Source organism: Rhopilema esculentum, chromosome 11 (assembly GCF_057945365.1).
Source record: "Rhopilema esculentum isolate cy_ngs chromosome 11, ASM5794536v1, whole genome shotgun sequence".
NCBI lineage: Eukaryota > Metazoa > Cnidaria > Scyphozoa > Rhizostomeae > Rhizostomatidae > Rhopilema > Rhopilema esculentum.
Window position 1 is genome coordinate 8,355,006 of NC_142825.1, and position 20,231 is coordinate 8,375,236.

A 20,231-nucleotide genomic window follows, 5' to 3' on the forward strand; every position below is an offset into this window, starting at 1 on the left:
AAGGAGTTTCAAAGCTGGCTTTTAATACAAAAATTCTGTATATCACCGGTTTATCATTCAGTGCTACCTAATCATAACTTTCCTCATCTCTGAAAGGACTAATGTTACCTCCATCTTAAATAGGTAATAATTTTGAAGGGAGAAAAGCTCCACCAATCATTTTATTTGAAGATTTTAAGAAGCATGTCAATGCCATACAGTGGTAAATAAATCGTTTCTGCAAATGCCATACTTTCATTCAGGACAATAAACATTAGCATGCTCAAGAGATTTTTGAGTTTGGCATACCGTTTTACTGGTATACTGTTAAGACAATAATTTCAATTGAAAACCAGTATGCCAATGTGGTTTAGAACATAAGCATTTTGGAAAAGTTCATTTCTCAGTGCTTTGTGCTATGAACACATCATAATGTGTTCTTTCCATTGCACATTCCAGTTTAATTGCTTACATTATCCATTGCAAATACTATTCTGATTGTTCAGTTTTCTATTAGTTCCTTCTCGTCAAAGATTTAATGAGATTGCGACTTACCAGCTTTGAAAATTGTCTCCTTTGAAAAATGTTCCTTTGAAAAGTGTATTGATATCAAGCTTATTTCATCAATATTATTTTAAACAAACCCTAATCATTGTCCACTGCCAGCTTCCTCCGCCTCCTCTTCAATGGCATCATCAGTTTTTTGCTTCTTTTCATCATCTCCTCCTTCATTGTTTTCTTGATTTTGTTTTCTTTTCTCTGCTGCTTCTTTTTTCTTGTTTTCTTTCCCTTTTTGTTCTTTCTTGAATGCTATATAAAACATCCAATTGGCTTAAAATTGCAAGGTTTCATTTATATCTAGCAACCATTGCTGTAATACATCAAATTAAGCATCAAACAAAAATTATATTCAGAGTTTTTTAAATAATTGTCCTGCTTAGTTGCACATCAGACTAATAAACTTATAGAATGGCTTTGAATCAAGTTGTTAACTATGTCAAAAGTGCACTGTTTCTTTTTTGATCGACCATTTCCTGATAGTTTCCTTTTTTTGCTTAAAATTTCTTCCGAAATGGATTAAAAAAACATTCTGGTATCCTGATTACTAGATTTATATAGATCTATGGCCTTTGTCTGGTTTTTTTACTTTCTCAAGAAATTGTTCCTGGTATTGCCTTGAGCACACAAGCTTTATGTAGTTTTATTTCCTTTATCTAGTTTAGATACTTTCCCTTGTTTGTGACAAGAGAGTTTTTAAGCGTGACACTGTAGAAAAAGTCTGTAGAATTGGAGGAAATTGTATCTCCTATACCTAATCCATAAGTAGTTTTAAGCGAATTCAGCAGAGAGAACTTTTGTCCCTATGATCCCTAGGATCAACTACTGGGCAAATCTTTTTGACAAAAAGTAAATTAGAGCTACAAGCCTGACATAAAATACTACAATATTTCTTCAGAAATTCGAAGCTTAGCTTGCTTTAGTTAAAACCATTTTCTTGTAAGAGTTGTGGGAGAACTGAAGAAATGACTTGAGAAATGAGGCTTTTTTTATGGTTCTAAATACTATATAATTGAACTTTTGTAGATATAAGACAAAACACCATTAGCACTCTGTCAAACTCCTACCACAGTCTAGGAGTGCAAAATGCCCGGTTGTGCTACTTTATCTCAGGAAGGTCTTAAACTTTATATAAGCGTTTTTAAAACCTTTGGAGGATAAAAATATGGTTGAGACCAAATTTTGATGAAAAATATATACCTTCAAGGCTGTGCTTTAAAGGTTCAATGAATTGCTCAAACTCCATTTCTTCCATTGCTGTCAACACATCCTGACCAGTTAAGGTCTTCCTTTTTTGCTTTTGTGCTAAATTGTTTGCGCTAGAGACCAAAGTAAAAGGAAAATAGGAATATGTACAATTATCAATTCCAACCTTTTCAAAGCTATGGGACTGTGACAAATGTGGCACCTTGCTAAATCTAAGGGTGAAATAAGAAATGTGAGCTTATACCACAGCATCTCAACAGTAATTAGACAAAAGCTCTGAAATGCCAGTCTGCTTAGAAGTCAAGCAAGAACCAATATAAAGAAGTGCTATCAACCAAGCAAATTATGATTTGCTATCAGGTTTCATCAGAAGTTTTAAAATTTGCATAAAATTATTGAAAACTTTTTGGTTTCTAAAATTTACAAAAAATTATAGAAAAGCTTGTTATCATTGTTATAATATTAAAAAATTTTCAAACTTATATGGCTTAACACTGTTTCAACTCGAAATTAAGAATGCAGATGCAATTCTAAAAAATCAGAACACAATCTAATGCAATTCTAAAAAGCTCTTAAAGAAATAACACTGGTTTTCTAGGAGCTCATTGATTATTGTGAACATATTGTCACGTTTTCTACTAACCATGATGTAGTATACAGGACAAAAACACTTGCTGCTCTGCTTATGGCAGATCTTGCTTCTTTTGACACATTAACTCCATCTGGGAGCTAAGAAGCAAAAAACTGTTATTTGAATCATTTTGTCAAAGAAGTTGTAAAGTAAGAAAAGATTAAGTGCAAAACACTACTCTTCAAAAATACTGCCTTCAACAAAGTCAAATATTCTTTAATGAGAATTTAAAAAGAAAACATATATGAATATATAAAGATTCATCCAGCCTGAACTGAAAATGCCAGCCCACTTTGCAGAGATCTTAAATACCAAAATACTTGGCCAAAAGTCTACAAGGCTATCACTGACTTTGAATTAAAACAAAGATAAAGGTTAAAAAATTTTGACCAGGATTATTGCCCTGGTAATACAGGCATGTAATCTCATGGATATGCCTCCATGCACACCTTAAACTCCATAGGTATGGTTTTATCTCACATGCTGCCCCACTTTTTGACCAACTACTCTTTTTTCTCTCTTTTTCATTTAATTTCTTATTAATATTCTCTAAATTAATAGTGTAATTGCTTTTTGTTTGCATTATCTTGATGGCATTTCCTGGGGGCATAATCACCCTTTAAAAATTGTATGCCTTTTGTTTAATTATTTTGTTTTCAAGAAACGTCTTCTTCTTCTAAAATTCAATAAGAATTGTTTGATTTATAAAAACCTCATACCCCTTTTCAAACAGTGATACAACACTTATTTTCACAAGACCATCTATTATTTTGAAAAGGCTATTGTGTCTTCATAAAAATTGTAATGATCTTTTTTTATAGATCACACTTCACCCCATGCCAGCAAATATAATTTCATCAATAATGTCCCAATGTGCAACATATTAACGGGTTGTTTTGGGATATAAATCAAACAGCTCAATCTGATTTTTAAGACCCTGTTACTGCTAGGAAAATATATCATCTAATGAGCAACTTACAACTTCTTTGATCAGCCTTGTTATAACTGCATGGGGGAGATTCAAATCTTCAGGTTTTTCTGCCATGCTGAGAAGCCTGAAAAATGAAAAAAATATTTTGTCTACAGAATGGAAAAACTGATACAAGAAGTTAATCATGCCCAAATTGCCTTCTATTTTCCCAATGCTGAATATACTTTAGATATTGATATATTTAGATATATGGCTCATCAAAAAATAGACATGTGACTAATTTTGAACATTGTGTGCTGTATGCAGTTATATCCCATAGTGAAACTGACTATCACATGATATTTTTCTTCAGTTCAGGAACATATCTGCTGGTTGACCCAAGCCTTATTACTGTAATCTAACAGTAGCTTTTAATTGGTGTAAATAAAGAAGATGTTAAAAGTTTGCTTGCTTTGCTATTTTTGTGTGTTAATTTAGCTAAAGCTTTGTGACGGCCAACTACATTAAAGATTGATGGCCAGACAAATCTATTTCTATATCTTTCAAAGTGAAAATAAACATCTAAATGCAAGCAGGGAATTAGACTTAACATGTGGAGTTTTTAGGTCATGAAAAGGCTTGTTGCAAAGTCTATGGGCATCCTGGGAAAACCAGACCCTAAGACCCTAGGATCCCTGGATCCCTAGGACCCTTAAAGTGCCTATGAAATGAAATTTAAGTGATTGAAAAAATTACATTTTCTGATAGAAAAAGAATCAGTGAATCCAATCGTGTATAATTTGATGTCTTTTATGCTCACGAAATGCAAAAAAAAGTCAAGAAGATACTCCGTTTTTTCATTTTTCTGGGAGACAAAGCGCGCGGCATTGTGACGTCATGTGGTTTGCAGATGGTTGCTGTGGTTTTATTTTTTGTTTGGTTCGTTGGCAACGTACATTGAAGATGGAGGAAACTTTCGGAACGACAGTGAAAAGAGGAGGGAAATATTGCGTAGCTGGTGCTGCTGGTAACAAAAGTTGCCAGAACACAAGTTATACAAATGGAATATCCATGCATAGATTCCCAAAAAACGAAGAAACGCGTAGAAAGTGGACAAATTTCGTTCGAAGGCACAGGCCTAACTTCTCACCCACTTCCACTTCCCATCTATGTTCCGCTCATTTCGCACCGACATCTTTTACAAGAAGATTAGACATAGGAATCGGCGATGGTGTGAATCTAAATCAGACACTTCAATCCGGAGCTTTTCCAACCGAAGATACCGTCATTTCGACAGCCGAAGAAAAAGGACCAACAGTTACACCTCGCGAGCGGCGACAGGTTAGGCCCTTAAAATGTCACGGTTTCTTGAAAGAATAAAACCAGATAGTTCGCTGTATGCACTTCTGCTGTTGCCAATTAAGCGAGTCCGCATTTTGGTCATAGATTCAATGCAAATTCTTTTTACAATCTTTCAGGGACTGTGGCTTATGACAAACTTTTTGTTATTGTGACCAACCCACAATTGGTAAAAGCTATTGGAAAACTTTCAGGGGATGCGCAAACGAGTTGCATTGAAGGTTTTCATTCTACGCTAAACCACTGGCACCCAAAAATGATTGGATTCTTTTATACTGGTTCGGTTTGCAGGTAAATAAATTTCAAATTAGCTTATGTTGAAATAGAAATACATGATGCCCCTCTATCCTGCTGATTTCTGCTTTATTATCAAGCTGTGATTTCCAAGATCAACAAGTTTTGTTTGGTGCATTATATGATTGTGTCTGTGAAAAGTATTAAATATGAAATATATGAAAAGTATTATTTGATTTTGCAGAAAAAACTATATTTATATATAAATCTTTATTTTAGAACAATAACGGCCATTCTGTATTTCAATGAAAATATCAAACGGGAGAGGATGAAAACCAAAGATGGAGAGTCTTACTTCCATGTTGTTTACCCAAAATACAAGTTTGGGGAGGAAATAGTTCGCGAGGTCTCAGTGCCTCCAACTTACGGTAAGTTTTATGCTATTTTAAATCAACCAATAATAGGAGCATACTGGTCCTCAAGAGTCTGTGATAATAGTTAGTAAGTACAAGTGTAGCAATCTATCTAAAAGTCAACCCAGTGAAACGAAAATGTACAAATTTTGAATGCTTTGTAATTGTCAACTTTCATTGCAGTTTTCGTTGAAGACTTGAAAGATGTACTCTTTTCCACACCACTGGAGGATTTCCATGAAACAATGAGACATCATGAATCATTGGTTCCCGAGCCCTTAAGCCACAAGTTTCAGGAAAGGCTGAGTCAAAAAGCTGCAGTTGACAAGTGGAAGGCTAAGAAAAGGACAGTTGCTGAGTGCTTTCCACCAGGTAGATATTTATATATAAATAAATATATAACTAAACATATAATAATTTCATTTTATATCATAGATGAAATAAACATATTAAGAATTCCTGCTAAATTAGTCACAATAACCTTCATGTTATTTTTTTAGTGAATGAACAGTTGAAAATGCAAGAAACTAGAAAGGCAAATGCACAACAACAAAAGAGGGCACCATGTTGCAGAAAATGCAATTTGCCAATGAAAGGTCATCCACGTGGTCACTGTCAGAGCAATGAAGCAACCCTCTAAAGTTTTCTCCAAAAGGCCTCGTTCCGTATAACATTTTCTGTTACTGCCATTGAGGCAATCATGTATCTTAAGTTTCATTGGAGGATAACAATATCCCTTTGCATTTTGAAATATCGCCGCATGTCTTTCAAAATATATTTCTGTACTTGTTATTTTCCAATCAGAATTTTGCCTCAAATTTTGCCTCACTTAACCAAAAACCAATATGAAAGAATTTTAATATTTCAAGTGAAAAGAAAAAAACTTCTGATTGAATGTTTTGAAATTCTCAGTGTATCAATTTTCTTCATAAGAAGAGGGTTAATCACGTTCCTCTGTTGTAGCATATCCTCTTAAGGAAGTAGTCGGGAACCGAGACCTGATTTCTTCATAAATGCAGGCAGGCAGTGGTCTTGTGTTGTCCCATCCCATAGGTCCAAAGATCCACCTTACCAGCCACCTATAGGCAACAGCTCTTGCATATCTGAAAATAAAAACAAACTTCTTATACTTCAAGCACATGCCATTATAATATATATGCATTGAAAATGGGGATTTGGCATGGAGATATGAAGATAAGATAAGTTGTAAACCGATTTTCCTAAAAAATTATTTTGCCAAGTATATAAACCATATATTTATATATATATATATATATAAATTTCACCATATATTTATTAGGGTGATCAATAATATGATTTGGCAGATAAAACAATCATATACACAATCAAATACAATTGTGAAGGTAACAATTGCTTTCTTGTGTCACGATGCTGAAATTGGAAGTTTCATTATAGAATTTTTCTATTGAAAGTTACTTGTCAATACATCAGCATAAGCCTCCGATCAACTGCTAAAATTTTTGTATTGAACCTATTCAGTTATGATAATAAATTTTTAGTTCAGTTACAACTAATTTCTCAAGAATAATGATAAAAAGGTATTCTAAATTCTTATGTATGACAATTTGCTCATTGAAATATATAACAATGTTTTTGAAATGTTACTTACTCATTTTCAGTTTGGTTTCCTCTGCGCCTGTATCCCCGCCCTTGTCTGTCTTTTAGCAGTGGTCCAACCTGCTTCAGCACAATTCTGTTTGACAGAGCGATATACTCGTCGTGTAGTGTCACACATTTTATCCTATCGACTGACCCATCAAACGTTAATTTTCCAAATGCTGGATGAACTTCCCAGCAACATCTATACTCCCTTGCACCTACCAGATTCTGAACACTGCACTTTCCACATTTACACCTGTAACATTGAACAAATTTTAAAATCGAGTGCTTTCAAGAACAGACCTTTCATTGACATTTGAAAAACAGACGAATAATTTTGCTTGTTTCATGAACTATACGAACTAGACGAATAATATTTTGCTTGTCTTGGCCTTAGGCCCTCTCTTAAGTTAGTTTGTGCGAGACATTCATTTGCATCGAGGTCTGCGTTGAGATAATTTAACCAAAAGGGCAACTCAACATACCATTCATTAACATTTTCAACCCTTTCAAATCTTCTTTCAATAGCTGCCAGAGAAAGGCCATCTTCATCTGCTTCTTCAGCTACCCTGGCCCTTCCTTCCTCTTCGTCATCTGTTAGGCCCTCTGCCAGTGGCTCGTACTGATATGGCACTGTAATCGTGTTTACATGCACGACTCCATCGTCCCCGGCGTCACTTTCATTGCTTGAAACAACCTGCCTCTCGTTACTCTCACTTGAAGACATTTTGTGTCACGAGAAAGAATGAATTTTGTTAAAATAAACGCTCTTCGAATTCTGCTGTCAACGTTGTTTGGGTTGTCTTGGAGAAGCGCGCGCCTCTATTCGAGCTGTGCAAACCACATGACGTCACGGAATTTTCTTCTTTGTCTCCAATGGTGGGGGATTTCAAACGGCTTTTAGACCCCCATTCCATCAAAATTTACAGCTTTTACTTAGTTCGTGATATCTCAGAAGGATAAAACTAGCATTTTGAAACAAAAAAACGGACTTGAAAAACTCATTTCATAGGCACTTTAAGTACTGAATACAAAAAGGACCCTTATATATGAGAAATGCCACTACTTCTGAACAGCTTGGCTCAACTGTTGGGGCTGTTAGGCTAGACTGCAGTTTAGTGACCCACTTTTTTGTTTCCTGGTCAAAAGTTGAATTGAATCGCTTCTACCTAGCAATAATGACGCAAGCAACAGTGAGAATGAAGATTTGAAGAAACAAAGACATTTGTTTATAACTGGATATGGAATAAAATGAATCAATATATGATGAATAAAGGAGGGTTTGGGGATGGTAGCTCCCAAGAAAGCTTAAAAAATCAAAGAGCGAAGTCATCCAACCTGATTTTGAAACTGATGTATAGCTGCAATTATGTGAGAGTGAATCCTGAACTGGCTGAACTTCTGAGAACTGAATTTTCGATTGTTTCAGAAACCTTGCTAGATCGAAAGGTTTGTAATTCAATTCAACATTCAACCAGGAAACAAAAAAGTGGGTCGCTAAGACCCCGTTTACACTGTGCCGGATAAATTTTATCTGCATCAAAATTAATTCAGATAGGCCTGGCGTTAACAATAGACCCATGCTATCCGCACAAATTTGAGACAGCTATCCGAACAAAATCAGTTCACCTAGTGGGTTAGAACAAAGTGGATTAAATTAGTTTGGGTAGCTATGTGGTACAGTGTAAACACTTTTATCCAGATAAATTTTATCCACATTGTATCTTGCTCTAAAATGTATCTGGCTATTTCATCCAATTAAGTTTTCACTGTCTCCCAATCAAGACCTCTCACCATCTTGGCTGTCTTGTTGTCGATAAATACTTGTGAATACAGGAGGGCAAAGTGGACAAAATTTGTGCGGCACAGTGTAAACGCAAATCAATCCGAACAAGTTTTATGCGGATAAATTTTATCCGGCTCAGTTTAAACGTGGTCTAAAGTGAAATTGTCCCGGGCTGTCATTATGTATTCCATCCTTAAGAGCTTATACAGTGGCGTCGCTTGACCTTCCTGACTAGGGGGGCGGATGGTCAACAAAAGAAAAAATTACCGACAAAGACATAGATGGAGAAGAATTTAGGTGTTATTTTGCCTTCTGGTAGATTATTTTACTGACAAACAAAGGATTTTTTAGACAAACTGAAGATTTACGTAAGAATTGTTGAAGTATCGAGGGGGGTGTCATACCCCCACCGCCCCCCCCGTTAGCTACGCCCCTGAGCTCATACCTCTGAGTCTTATCAAGCAACGAACTTCGAAAATAATTACCTCTTTTCGTGTTTCTTCTCTCATGAAAGTGGCCTCTGCATCTAAATAGCCTTTCCCGCCATTTGCAATACTTCATAACGCGGCTGTTTAAGTTTGAAAACGAGGAACACAGGAGATTGCGATAAGGTTTATTTCTCAATATTTGCTACCTTTAAACGACATCATATAATATCTAAAATGAAGAGGACTTCAAAAACGTCGAGGGAATAGAAGTTGCAAGAGAATTTGTAAAGCTTCAGGCTCACTAGAGAATACACTTAATTTTCAGAGAATATTAACACATTGAGAGAATATTTACAAAAGCTCATATCTTGCTCTTTCAAAACTATCACTGGTTAAAATTTGATTTTAGCAATATTGATTAATAAGGATCAACGTTCTATGAAGATAATAATGTTTTGAAATGATTTAGGCCATTTAGATTGCCAGCGGGCTTTGGCTCATGAGGCAAGTAGTTCTAAATCTTTGGTTTTTATCTTTTCATTCTTGTGAAGTGATTTTGCTGAGAATTTTTATACAAAAAGACTGTTATTGAAATTGGAATAGACAGAGCTGTGATAAAAGAATTTCTCTCTTCGATACCCATAAAATCTTGCAGCCTCTTTAGGACATTAAGCGGTATTGCAGCTTTTCTTATTTCTACAAAGTTCTAAAACGTGTTGACCAAAATTCAATCTATAACCTTTCGCAATTCCGAGAAGTTTGATGGTACCATCAGAATAAATTTATTTTCTTTGGATTTATTTTCTCGTCAAGTTTTGCTGTCCTCTCCTCAACAGTGACTGATATTTTGATAGATTTGCAACCTTGTGGTTTTGCTTTAACCAATCTTCCTTCCGGGTTTGTACCAGATTTGGTATAGCCCTGGAGAAACAAGCTAGCGTATTATTGTCGTCGCCGTAATTTTAAAACGTTGCATGTTTAAAAGACATGAAAAAGTCATACATATATATCCATTAAAAAGGATAGGACCTACTACAGAGCCTTGGACAACACTATATTAGATTGTTTGATTTGTGTTGTTTATTCCCTCTGATTGCTCGCGCCGCTTTTATAGGGACAGATTTGATCTAAGGCATCCTTAAATATGCCATATGCATTAAGACCCCGTCCAAACGTATTCGTCTACATTGGTAAACGTACACTTTTTAAATAAGTTCACCCTTTCCGCCCACATGTAAAAGGCGTCTTATTTTAAGGTAACAATAGATGCACACATTCGAAAACGCTCTCTAGAGAGGACACTGCTAATGATTTTTCGCGTAGATGGTTTTGTTAATAGTGACATAAGAGCCGCTTACCTTTTTGCAATTACAAACGTCAAAAATCTCTACAAGGTGAACATAAAAAATCTCACAAGTTCGCAAGATTTGAGACAATACCTTGCTATTTGTTTTGCTGAGCTTAATTTTTGCTTTACTTTAATGCATTTGAACCAAAATTGCCTTGTTAGGTTTTCTCAAAGGCTATGTGAGAAGAAGAATTGATTTTGTTTGGCTAAGTTTATACCTCGTAGCAAGAAAATCACCGAAACAATTGCACAAGATGGCCTCTACGATCCTGGATTCGACCGATAGTACAAATATCGACATTAAAGATATATCTATTTGTCAATTCAATTAACTAAATTAACAAAAATGGTGAAAAAAGTATACAAAAAGTGCCAAACAAAAACAGGTATCATGCTACTTCATTTGTTTGTTTGCAGCGTTCACATGTGGACGAGCGAAAAAGCTTTGCAGGGACCGCGTACCAGTCTAAAAGTGGAGGAGCTGAAATGTGCCTGCCTAAAATATTTTGAGGCCACGCCCTCTAGAACGCCGGAAAACGCCCCTTTTAGAAAAAACTTGCTTATTTCTACTGATGGTTCAGAGAAGATATCAATAACTATAAAAGGGGTAATAAAAATCCAAACTTATCAAGTTAGAAAATACATCATATCATAAAACAAAATAAAACACCTAGAAAATGAACAGAAAAAGGTTCCCAGTCCAGAAGAACTGCTACTACCTAGGAGTAAACTATCTAAAGTTGCGTTAGAGTAAACCTTCCAAAATTTTTGTGCCTGATGCCAGCCACGTAGCTGCAGGGGGAGCACGGGGGGCTGTGCCCCCAAAATCAGTTTCACAACAGCTTGCCCCCTCTGGCTACTATTTTTCCAAATGATATTTTGAAAATTTGGCATATTTATAATTCCATGACCTTGATTTTGTCCAAATACATCTGTTTGTTATATATCTGTTTTCTTGTTTTAAAGCCTGCCCCCCTGAGGTATGGTTCTTGCTCGAGTTTGCCCCCCCCCCCAAGCCGACACCTACAGCTACGTGGTTGCCTGACGCTTTGTAAACTATCACTCGGACCAGTGTGGAAAATTTCCGTTCGTTAATAAACGTAAACGATCAAAGGTCATGTGAAACAGAAGCAGACCGGCTAAGAGGGACAGCGGGAAATATCCTGGTGCGCCTTTGCCTCAAGTTATATTCTCAAACTTGAAAATTTTCAAATGGCAAATTGTCTTAGCCAATTAAGCGAAATTAAGATAAAATTACAAAGTTTCCCAATTCCTTGTTATTGTGTAATTCATTGAAGGCGATCAGCAAATTCTCCAAGGTTTTCTACATCTTCAAAAGAACATATTTTGTGTTTTTGACAGCAGTATCGTAACTGTGGCAGCATCGAGAAGCAGTGGCGGTGCCAGCTACTGCAGAGTGGGAAGGTAATGGGCGTGGCCATGTGAGACCACGCCCCTCTTTTCCTCATTTCAGTGCTTTGTGCCAGATTAATTTTCCTTAGGAAATATGAACTACCCCTTCCTAGCGCGTTTCAATCCGTTTGTAGAAGAAGTATGTAGACGATGTTTTGACAAAAGTGGGGGCAACTACTCCACCCTCGGCGCCGCCACTGCCGAGAAGCCTTACTCAGTGACGTCGCCACGGGGTGGACTGGGGTGGACATGTACGTTTGTAATTACAAATACTTGAAGATATAAGAGACAATTGATCTAAAGCATTGACTCAAGTGACTATTGATCTGTAGACCTGTTAAGATACCAACCATATTTCATTTGGGTTGTTCTTTTAATCTTTCAATCTTTTTAGGGGTTTAAAAGGCTTTTCATACTTCACGTTTAGGAAAAATACCCATAAAATCTACCGCAAATACTTTTGGCTTATATTATCTCAACGAAATAGACGAGAACACCAAATAGCATCATCAACATGTTTTTATCCACATTGCTTTATTAAGTTATTCTTATCTTTAAAATGTCTTTGTTTCTGACCATATCTTTGATTGATGGCGCCAATGCTAAAAGTGATTATAAGTTAGGCAAGGCAATTTTATGAAAAGCCACAAACACGCAACTGCAAAGAGAATTTGGCCCACACCAACTGTTTTTTTAAACTCGATGAAAGTTTAAATCATAAAAATAAAGGCCACTGATCATTTTAAGCCTTGGAAATATTCTGGTAGGTGACCAGAAGTCGCTTTACTGGAAGCATAAAAAATGAACGGTCAGCAAAATTTTGACATTCGAATTTTTTAAACCTGATGATACCGTCAGAAAAGCTTGTAACGAGGACATGACTTCCGGTCTTCTGCCAGAAGGTTCCCGAGGCTTAATGATTTAAACCTTAAAAATTTCGGTTAGGCTGGTTGCAAGATGGTTATGCAAAATTCCCTGTCTATAAAATATCTACTCTTTAGAAACATGTCAATCTGCAGCATTTATTTTGATTTCTTCTTGAGAACATCATAAGAGTTGATTTCACAAGGTTTTAGCTTCGCATTAACATTATTTTAGAATTATTTCTTGCTATTGAATGCACCTAAGACTGTAAGTGATTAGAAATAACAGTATGACTGTAGTATAAAGAATCGATTAAACAACTGAATTTACTGATTGCTAGAGCTCTTGGGGGTTAGTAGAGCCATAGAAGATGTCCTAAAACTCAAAGTTAAAAAATCCTTCAAGCTCAGGTTGTACCCTCCACGCAAAAGACTTAGACTATCAGTTTGATACATGTATGTTTTTAGAGTTTTTTTAGTTGTTTCCAAAAAATAAGTTGAGCAAAACAATGATAAATATTTCATTCAGTGGCCTTAGATTCCCTTTTAAAAGTACCAAATGATTCCACAGTTCCAAAGAGAATTAATTCCCTATTTTTACCCAAGCACGGAAGCTATTTGATAATTTTGTGATCTGACATGGTTTAAAAATTATCTCACGTTATCTCATGAGCTTGGAAACAAAATTTTTTTATTTCAAGCTCATGAGTTAACTTGAGATAACATCTTATCAAAAGAAGCCGATGCGTGGGAAGGGAATGTGCTATAATTTGCAATGGGGTCTTTACGCAACGCACTTGCACTGAGTATTACTTCAGATGTTGAAAACAGTTTTCTTTACTAAAAAAAATCAATTGTGAAATAAGAGAAACATTTTCTCATTTCTAAGTTCCCATTCCAAGTGGTCGTATTCACCAAACGCATATCTTTTTTGGTAGACTTTGCGTACCGAAAACCTTGGCGCAGATCGCGAACGGCACTTCTAGCAAAAAATATTTTCCTTCTTAGTATTCTCAAAAGCAGAAGTAAAATAAGTTGTTCTTGTAAGACGCCCGCCATAGCTGGAAGACTCAAATAAAATGTGATTTCTGAAATTTCCATACCTAATTCTATCTCAAGTGGAGACCGAATCGGTACATGGGTTAATTTTGAGATAGCTCGCGTTATCTCACGCTATTTCACACTATCTCAAGTTAACTTGAATTTAGACCATGAGTTAATTTTCAATTTAGCTCAGAATTATCTCACGTTAACCCATAGTGGGAACCAACCGATTGTTAACACTTGTTGAAAGTATAATTTAGAGAGTAGGGGATTTTTCGGATATATCATTTTTGATTACGCAACTTGTGCATATTCCCTTTGGACTAACAAACATCCTTTAATAGTCAAACCAGGGGCGAAGCCAAAAATATTTTTTGGAGGGGTGAAGAAGTGATTTTTGCCGACAACAAGGGCGTGTCTTTAAGGGTGTGATATGCTGCTTTTATGCGTGTTTATTTCAAAGTTCATACTTTAGTTCCGTGGTTTGAAAGTTTTTACGTCACAATTGTTACAAAAAGGTTACAGGGTGAGTACAAATAATTGTTACTTTTGCCCGGCAAAATTACTTAATGTGCCGTCGAACAAAATGTTAGGGGTACCCCCGCAACCCCGTTTGGCGACGCCCTTGAGTCAAACCTGATCTAGGATAATACTTTCTCAACGCTCTGTGACAGGCCTTTTTATTTTGCAATTAAACTTAGAACCCATAGGCATTTTAAGAAGCCCCACTTGAACTCAGAATCAAGTGTAAATATTAACATAAAGATCGTAAAAGCTGTAGGGTAAAAAGTTGGTTGTCTTTAGAAATAACCATAACATCATAGAACATCATACAGCAAGCAAAGTCCATTCGGCTTGACATTTATAGATATATTTAACAGAGTTTTATCAAATTATAGTTATTCATTCTTCGTAAGATTGACAATATACGACTGCTCGCAAAAGAGACAACTGTTCTCAAGAGTTCAGATAAAAAATTCAGATTTGGCCACACCTACAAACAATGAAGCCTCGCTCACACTCCCCCTTGGCTAGGTAATATTGGTCAACTTAATGTCTCTTTTCTACACCAACAACTGTTGCTGTTCGTACGGGTTTTGTTGTTCATGTCGCGACTTTCCAACGGTATTTTTCCTGCGACTTAACGTTCCGAACATATCTTCAAGTATGTATAATGTCTGAAGCGGTCGAGCTATAACGTTCCCGTTTGAGAGTTCTACATTTGCACCACGAATTTGATTGTCTATCAACGCTTCGATTCTTCCGAGATTCCAGAATAGACGAAATATCATCTTGATTTGATGTATGGAAGTTTTATGTTCATCGCGTTTTAGATTTCGGTGATGCTTACAAGGTTCTGACAAGTATTCTTTCTTCCAACGTAATTTAAGATTCGCGAGTTAACAAGAGATAATTTATTCTTCTGGTTAGGTTCTCTTTCGTTTCCCATTCTTGTTGATCTTCTGACTCCTTGTTAACTTCTTTCGCACTGAATAAGGCAAAGAAATAAGACGTCTACCCATAAGTAGATGGGATGGTGTTAAAAGCTAAGAGAGATCTTAGGATACAAATGGGTCAAAAGATGCGAATTTAGGACAGCTTCTATCTCGACAAGATCGAAAGTACAAGAACATTGTTCAATTTATTTTGATTTTATTTTCCTGATCCTACTACTTTCTTCAGATATGACTTTGTACTTTCGATCAATCTCTCGAAAAATCTACCCAACCAAGAGTCCTTGGGTAGATTATACTTCCAACTGATTTTTCGCTCTGCGAGAAATTTTCTTTTTTTTGGTAGTTTAGACAAATTCACGAGCCTCTTTGATGCAGATTTAAAAGTCATAGCGTTGTCTGATATGACTAAGGACGGTTCAACTCTACGTGCAGTAAATCGACGAAAACACACGAGGAACGCATCAGCTGATAATTCATCGACTAGTTCAAGGTGTACAGTAGCGCGAAAATCAACTCAGATTGAATTGAATGGTATAGAATCTTCCACAAGAAAGCTCGGTAAGTCCGCGGCTCTAGGATTTCCGTAGAACATTCCTTGTAACCTTTTGCAAAGAGTACACTTGCCGATAACTTTCTTGACAATCTGTTCTCCCCGTACTATCCACAAGCGACTACGTAGTTCTAAAAGAGTTTCTCTTACTCAACCGTGAAGGACATGCTTCTGGCAATCTTGTATCACTAACTTTATATGGTGACTATCCCTGGGAAGTAGTGCTGGGAATTCGCTTTCAAAAGGTATATCTGCGTTACTAAGACGACCCTCGTAACGAATAATTTCGACTTCATCTTTGGAAATATCTAGTTGCTGTTCAAACTCTTTGCTTTCGTGTTTAGATAGGCCATTTCAAATTTATTTGATCCACAACAATCATGCCTTCGCCATCTCTTCAGCTGACAGCTCTCCATTGAATTTCTGAATTTTCCTTCTGCAGTTATGAAAAGTAACGCAATAAAGACGTTTAATACTGCTGAAATTTTTAAATTTGATTATACTTCTTCTAGAATTTTTCTGCACACAATCAGCGAGCAAAACAGTGTTTGACAGTCCTGTGAGACATTATCTTTGCAGATTTATCCGTCACATTCCTTCGGCATCTCACTACTACAATCAATTTTAGGCCAATCTTCGAGATCTTTGTTTAACCATTTTGGGCCTGACCTCCAAAGATCATTCATTTGCAGTCTCGTGACATCATATTTGCGAGTAGGAAAATCTGCAGGAGACTCCTTCCCGGGGAGACATTAGGTTAGGATTGACCAATTTTCTAATTTCTTGCACACGGTTTTCAACAAACATCTCCCATTTCTTTCCTTCTCCCCGTATCTAATAAGAGTTCCGAAATCAAATTCGTCAATTAGTTAATTAATCAATTAATCTTGCAAGAATTAGACAAGCTAGCAGCTCTAGTCTTGGAATGGTAGTTTTAGAAATAGGTCTGGATATAGGTGCTACCCTTGATTTGAACATAACCAATCTCACGTGACTTTTGCCGTTGACAGTCATTTAAGATTCTTGGCATACACTGAAGCTACGTATGCACTTTCAGAACTATCTCACAAGCCTAAAAGTTCAACGAGTTCAGGTCTCTCTTCGATGGAACCAAAAGAGTACCTTGTCACGTAAATAGTTTCGACTTCATCCAATTTAGAGATAGGAAATTTCCATCTTTGTCAAGTGCTTCAGGCACTGTTTCATCCCAAGACATTGTTGCCTTGAAGAGTTTCTGTAAAAACACCTTTGCTGTCCCCGGAGGAGTTGTCCCCGGTGAAATGAGACCTTGTAGATCGAATTATTTTGCAACTATCTTCAATGCGTTGCGTTTTGTAGGAGTCAATTCAACAGCGAACTTTGCAAGTTCTGATAGCTAAGGCATCCCCTTCGAGATCCCAGTTTAGTCCTAGGAACCATTTTGATTTACTATCAATTTCTTCCAAAGATAAATTTGACTTCGCAAAAGATTGATTTGCTTCAGTTGTAGATAAAATGTTTTCTCCACAGTCGCTAGAACTGGATTCAAAAGTTTTGATTCTGTCCTTAACCTCTTTAGAGCTTGGCTGTCACTTTCGGAGTAGAAAACCCCATTCAAGCGTGAGGTTTTTAGATACTTCGTAAAGATTTAAAAATTCTTCAATAGAATTTCTTCCGGAGTTTACGTCATCATCAGTATGAAGCGAATTAAGAAGTTTATTACACACCTCAGGGTTCTTCAAGGTTGCATTTAACAGAAACAGTGAACATGGGATCACAAAAGCATCACGACAAGATCTGTACATAACATTTGAACTGACTACCTAGAGAAAACGAAGAAGGTCCCTATCAGATAAATGAACTGACACCATATGGAACGCTTTTTCAACGTCGTTAAAGCGATTGGATTCAGACGTTGAAGTTCTGACGTTAAAAGCGATTGCGTTCAGACGAAACCTTGCAACTATTGCAGCGACAGTTTTAAGTAATATTAGAAATATTGGAAAGGGCTAGAAAGTCCTTCAGCCTTGTAGATATGTATGACCGTTGACTGCCAGAGTCAAAATTCAAACGCGCGACGGCCTTTTGCTCGGGGTATCAGCCATTGGGCCTTGAAATATACGCCTTGGCGGTATGTAAAAGAACCGCATTTTTGGAATCAACAAACATTGTAGTTGTTGCCTGTACGTTACTTTTGGCCGAAGAATGCGGACCTTTGCAAAACGAGCAAGCATTTTGTGTACCGTAATTCAAAAGGGCCGAGGTTGTGAAAGTATACCGATTTCTTGAACTGTCCTTTTTGTGTAACATTGGTTTTGCGAGGGTAATTGACGGTGAGTGATTCCCTCGCGCTATTCGGGTTTCAAAACAGCGTGTTTGTCCACTACATTTCGGAGGTTGCTAGATGATTACAACAATCACCAAAGTCCTCCAAGGCGACAACATTACTTCTAATAATATCTGAACGAAATATAATTGGGTCAAGCTTTTTGTGGTCAGGATACTTTATCAGTCAAGGATTAAGAATTGTAACAATGTGATTGTGTAAGTATGAACTGGCTAAAAATGCGATTGTATGGAAACTTCTCATCCAATTTTCGAAAATGAAATCAATCGAAGAGCTGCTGGTTTTGGTAAAGCAAGTTTTGCCAGTAGCTAAGTTTGAGAGCCAAAAATCATCATAGAAAAATTAAAGCTTCTGATATGAACCATCTTCTTTGTCGAAAGCATCATGAAAGTACAAATATAATAAATTGAATACAAATCGTCAAATCGATAAATTTGAATATCAACAATGAAAGGGCTAGATGTAAACAAAAAGATGAGATATGTGAGCCGCTTGGTTGCCTAAAACAGTCGTTCGTAACTTCAAGTGGCACTTAAGCAAGTAAAATTTGTAGAGCTTTACCTTAGCTAGATTCGACAGATTGGATCTAAAACTTGGTGCTCTATCGAGTCAACTTGAAGTCGATTACATATCTCTACAGCCTACAATTGAAAAAGACAGATTCATTTTCAACTAATGTTTAGCTTAAAAAGCACGTTCTAAGTCAGCTTTGCTATAGCAAATTGTCCTTTAACGCAAATCTCTTTCCAACATGTACATCTTATCTCTATACATCACTTCGCAACATCCAAGCTGACGAAAGGTTTGCTGCATCTCTTCTTCAAAATCTAACGGTGTCTGCACTGTCAGATAAAATGTTTTCGATTCTGCCTCCTCCCAGCCAGCACGAACCAGGGACACGATCGTTTCGGTTGCCCAAGCTACATCAGATCCGTAGAAATCAACAGAATATAAAGGGAAACCTAGATTTGTATCTCTTCTGGTAAGGTCCAACAATGCAAATCTTTTTGAGAGCATCCTGCAGCCTGCTGTACCTACATCTGTACTTTGTGAAGTTGAACAAGGTCTGTCACATTTACAGTTGAAATTGTTGTCACCCAGACATTCATCATGGCAAAAGGTTGTCTTTTCCCCACTTCTTATCGGTTCATTGCTGGTGTTTGCTTTCATTTTGGGATTTTCCTTGCAAGGTGTAACCGGAATTCGATGAAAGTGACTGCAATCTTCGTTTCCGTCATTCGACTCTTGGCTTTTAGTAACGCAAAAAAGTTTAGGGCGACTTATCAAGTATTGCACATCAGATTCACAGCTGAGACGATAAATTTCATCCCCAATCACGACAATTCCATTCCTAAAAACGGTATGCTTGCATGTATGACAATCAAGCATTGCTTGTGCTAGAAATTTAAATGGTGAAGTTTCATTCACAGTGTCATTGCATTTGCCTTCACTGTTTAATAAAAGCTTTTCGTTTGATTCCAGGCGACAAAGAACAGTCATGTACGAGCGCTGAAGAAGAACCTTGTGTCCTATGGGCACCACAACCCTTGCCGATATTTCTGATTGCAAAGGATACTGCTCTTTCAAACTAGAAATGGCAAACTTGTAAAATTGTATAAAGACTCCTCTTCCACGATAGGATTTCTCCAAACGAGCACTTCTTTCCACGACTGTGCGACAATCATCAATTAGATGAAAAGCAACGAATCCAACAATTTGCCCGCGTATGTCTTCCGCCACGAATATCACCCACCGCAAGTCAGTAAGCCATTGAGGCAAGGAAGCTGTTGCGTAGTCAGTATCATTGTAAACTCCAATAGACAACTCTTTGATGCCAAAATAATCCTCAGTGGTTGCTTTTCTAAATTTAAGTTTATCCATTTTTGCCAACTCCAATCTTGTAGTCGTGAATGCACATCACCAGAGAATGTGTGTGTATTCAAGGAGAACATGACGCTGCGAGCCGCAAATCGTGTATCCACACATGACGTGAATCGAGGAAATCTAATTACTGTAAAACTTAAAATCATATTCAGATATATACTTTCTTTTTAAGAAGCAGATAATTAGCAGCACAATTGACTAGCTGATAAACATGCTTTTTTA

The 20,231-nt window shown here is 36.7% G+C and overlaps 5 protein-coding genes across 6 annotated transcripts in view; 1 reads left to right on the plus strand and 4 right to left on the minus strand.

Annotated features, from left to right (window-relative positions):
- Positions 1–594: 594 nt before the first annotated feature.
- Positions 595–9,281, minus strand: LOC135694077 (DNA polymerase epsilon subunit 3). 2 transcript variants are annotated; one of them, XM_089111557.1, is made up of 6 exons: positions 9,182–9,230; positions 8,249–8,347; positions 3,354–3,429; positions 2,387–2,472; positions 1,738–1,856; positions 595–789 (listed from the first exon to the last, which is right to left on the minus strand). In XM_089111557.1, the coding sequence occupies exons 3-6, from the start codon at positions 3,417–3,419 to the stop codon at positions 629–631; spliced, it is 432 nt and encodes a 143-aa protein (XP_088967683.1). In that variant the 5' UTR covers positions 3,420–3,429; positions 8,249–8,347; positions 9,182–9,230; the 3' UTR covers positions 595–628. The 2 variants fall into 2 exon arrangements, with proteins under 2 accessions (XP_088967683.1, XP_088967682.1); XM_089111556.1 differs by lacking the exon at positions 8,249–8,347 and having other exon boundaries at positions 9,182–9,281.
- LOC148958975 (uncharacterized) lies at positions 4,369–8,242 on the minus strand. The gene is made up of 3 exons (XM_089111555.1): positions 7,396–8,242; positions 6,921–7,166; positions 4,369–6,393 (listed from the first exon to the last, which is right to left on the minus strand). Exons 1-3 carry the CDS (start codon positions 7,635–7,637, stop codon positions 6,231–6,233), a joined length of 651 nt encoding a protein of 216 aa, XP_088967681.1. The 5' UTR covers positions 7,638–8,242; the 3' UTR covers positions 4,369–6,230.
- LOC135692667 (uncharacterized) lies at positions 4,454–5,995 on the plus strand. The gene is made up of 5 exons (XM_089111554.1): positions 4,454–4,625; positions 4,763–4,934; positions 5,157–5,305; positions 5,474–5,662; positions 5,791–5,995. Exons 1-5 carry the CDS (start codon positions 4,454–4,456, stop codon positions 5,928–5,930), a joined length of 822 nt encoding a protein of 273 aa, XP_088967680.1. The 3' UTR covers positions 5,931–5,995.
- Positions 9,282–10,025: 744 nt separating the features above from the next.
- The window catches only part of LOC135693376 (uncharacterized), a 48,187-nt gene continuing 37,981 nt past the window's right edge, over positions 10,026–20,231 (minus strand). Inside the window, exon 38 of the mRNA XM_089111552.1 lies at positions 10,026–10,045. The gene's annotated coding sequence lies outside the window, so the exon portion shown is untranslated. The remainder of the gene's footprint in view (positions 10,046–20,231) is intronic.
- LOC148958976 (uncharacterized) lies at positions 10,090–20,148 on the minus strand. Its single transcript, XM_089111553.1, has one exon. The coding sequence runs from the start codon at positions 20,004–20,006 to the stop codon at positions 18,855–18,857; it is 1,152 nt and encodes a 383-aa protein (XP_088967679.1). The 5' UTR covers positions 20,007–20,148; the 3' UTR covers positions 10,090–18,854.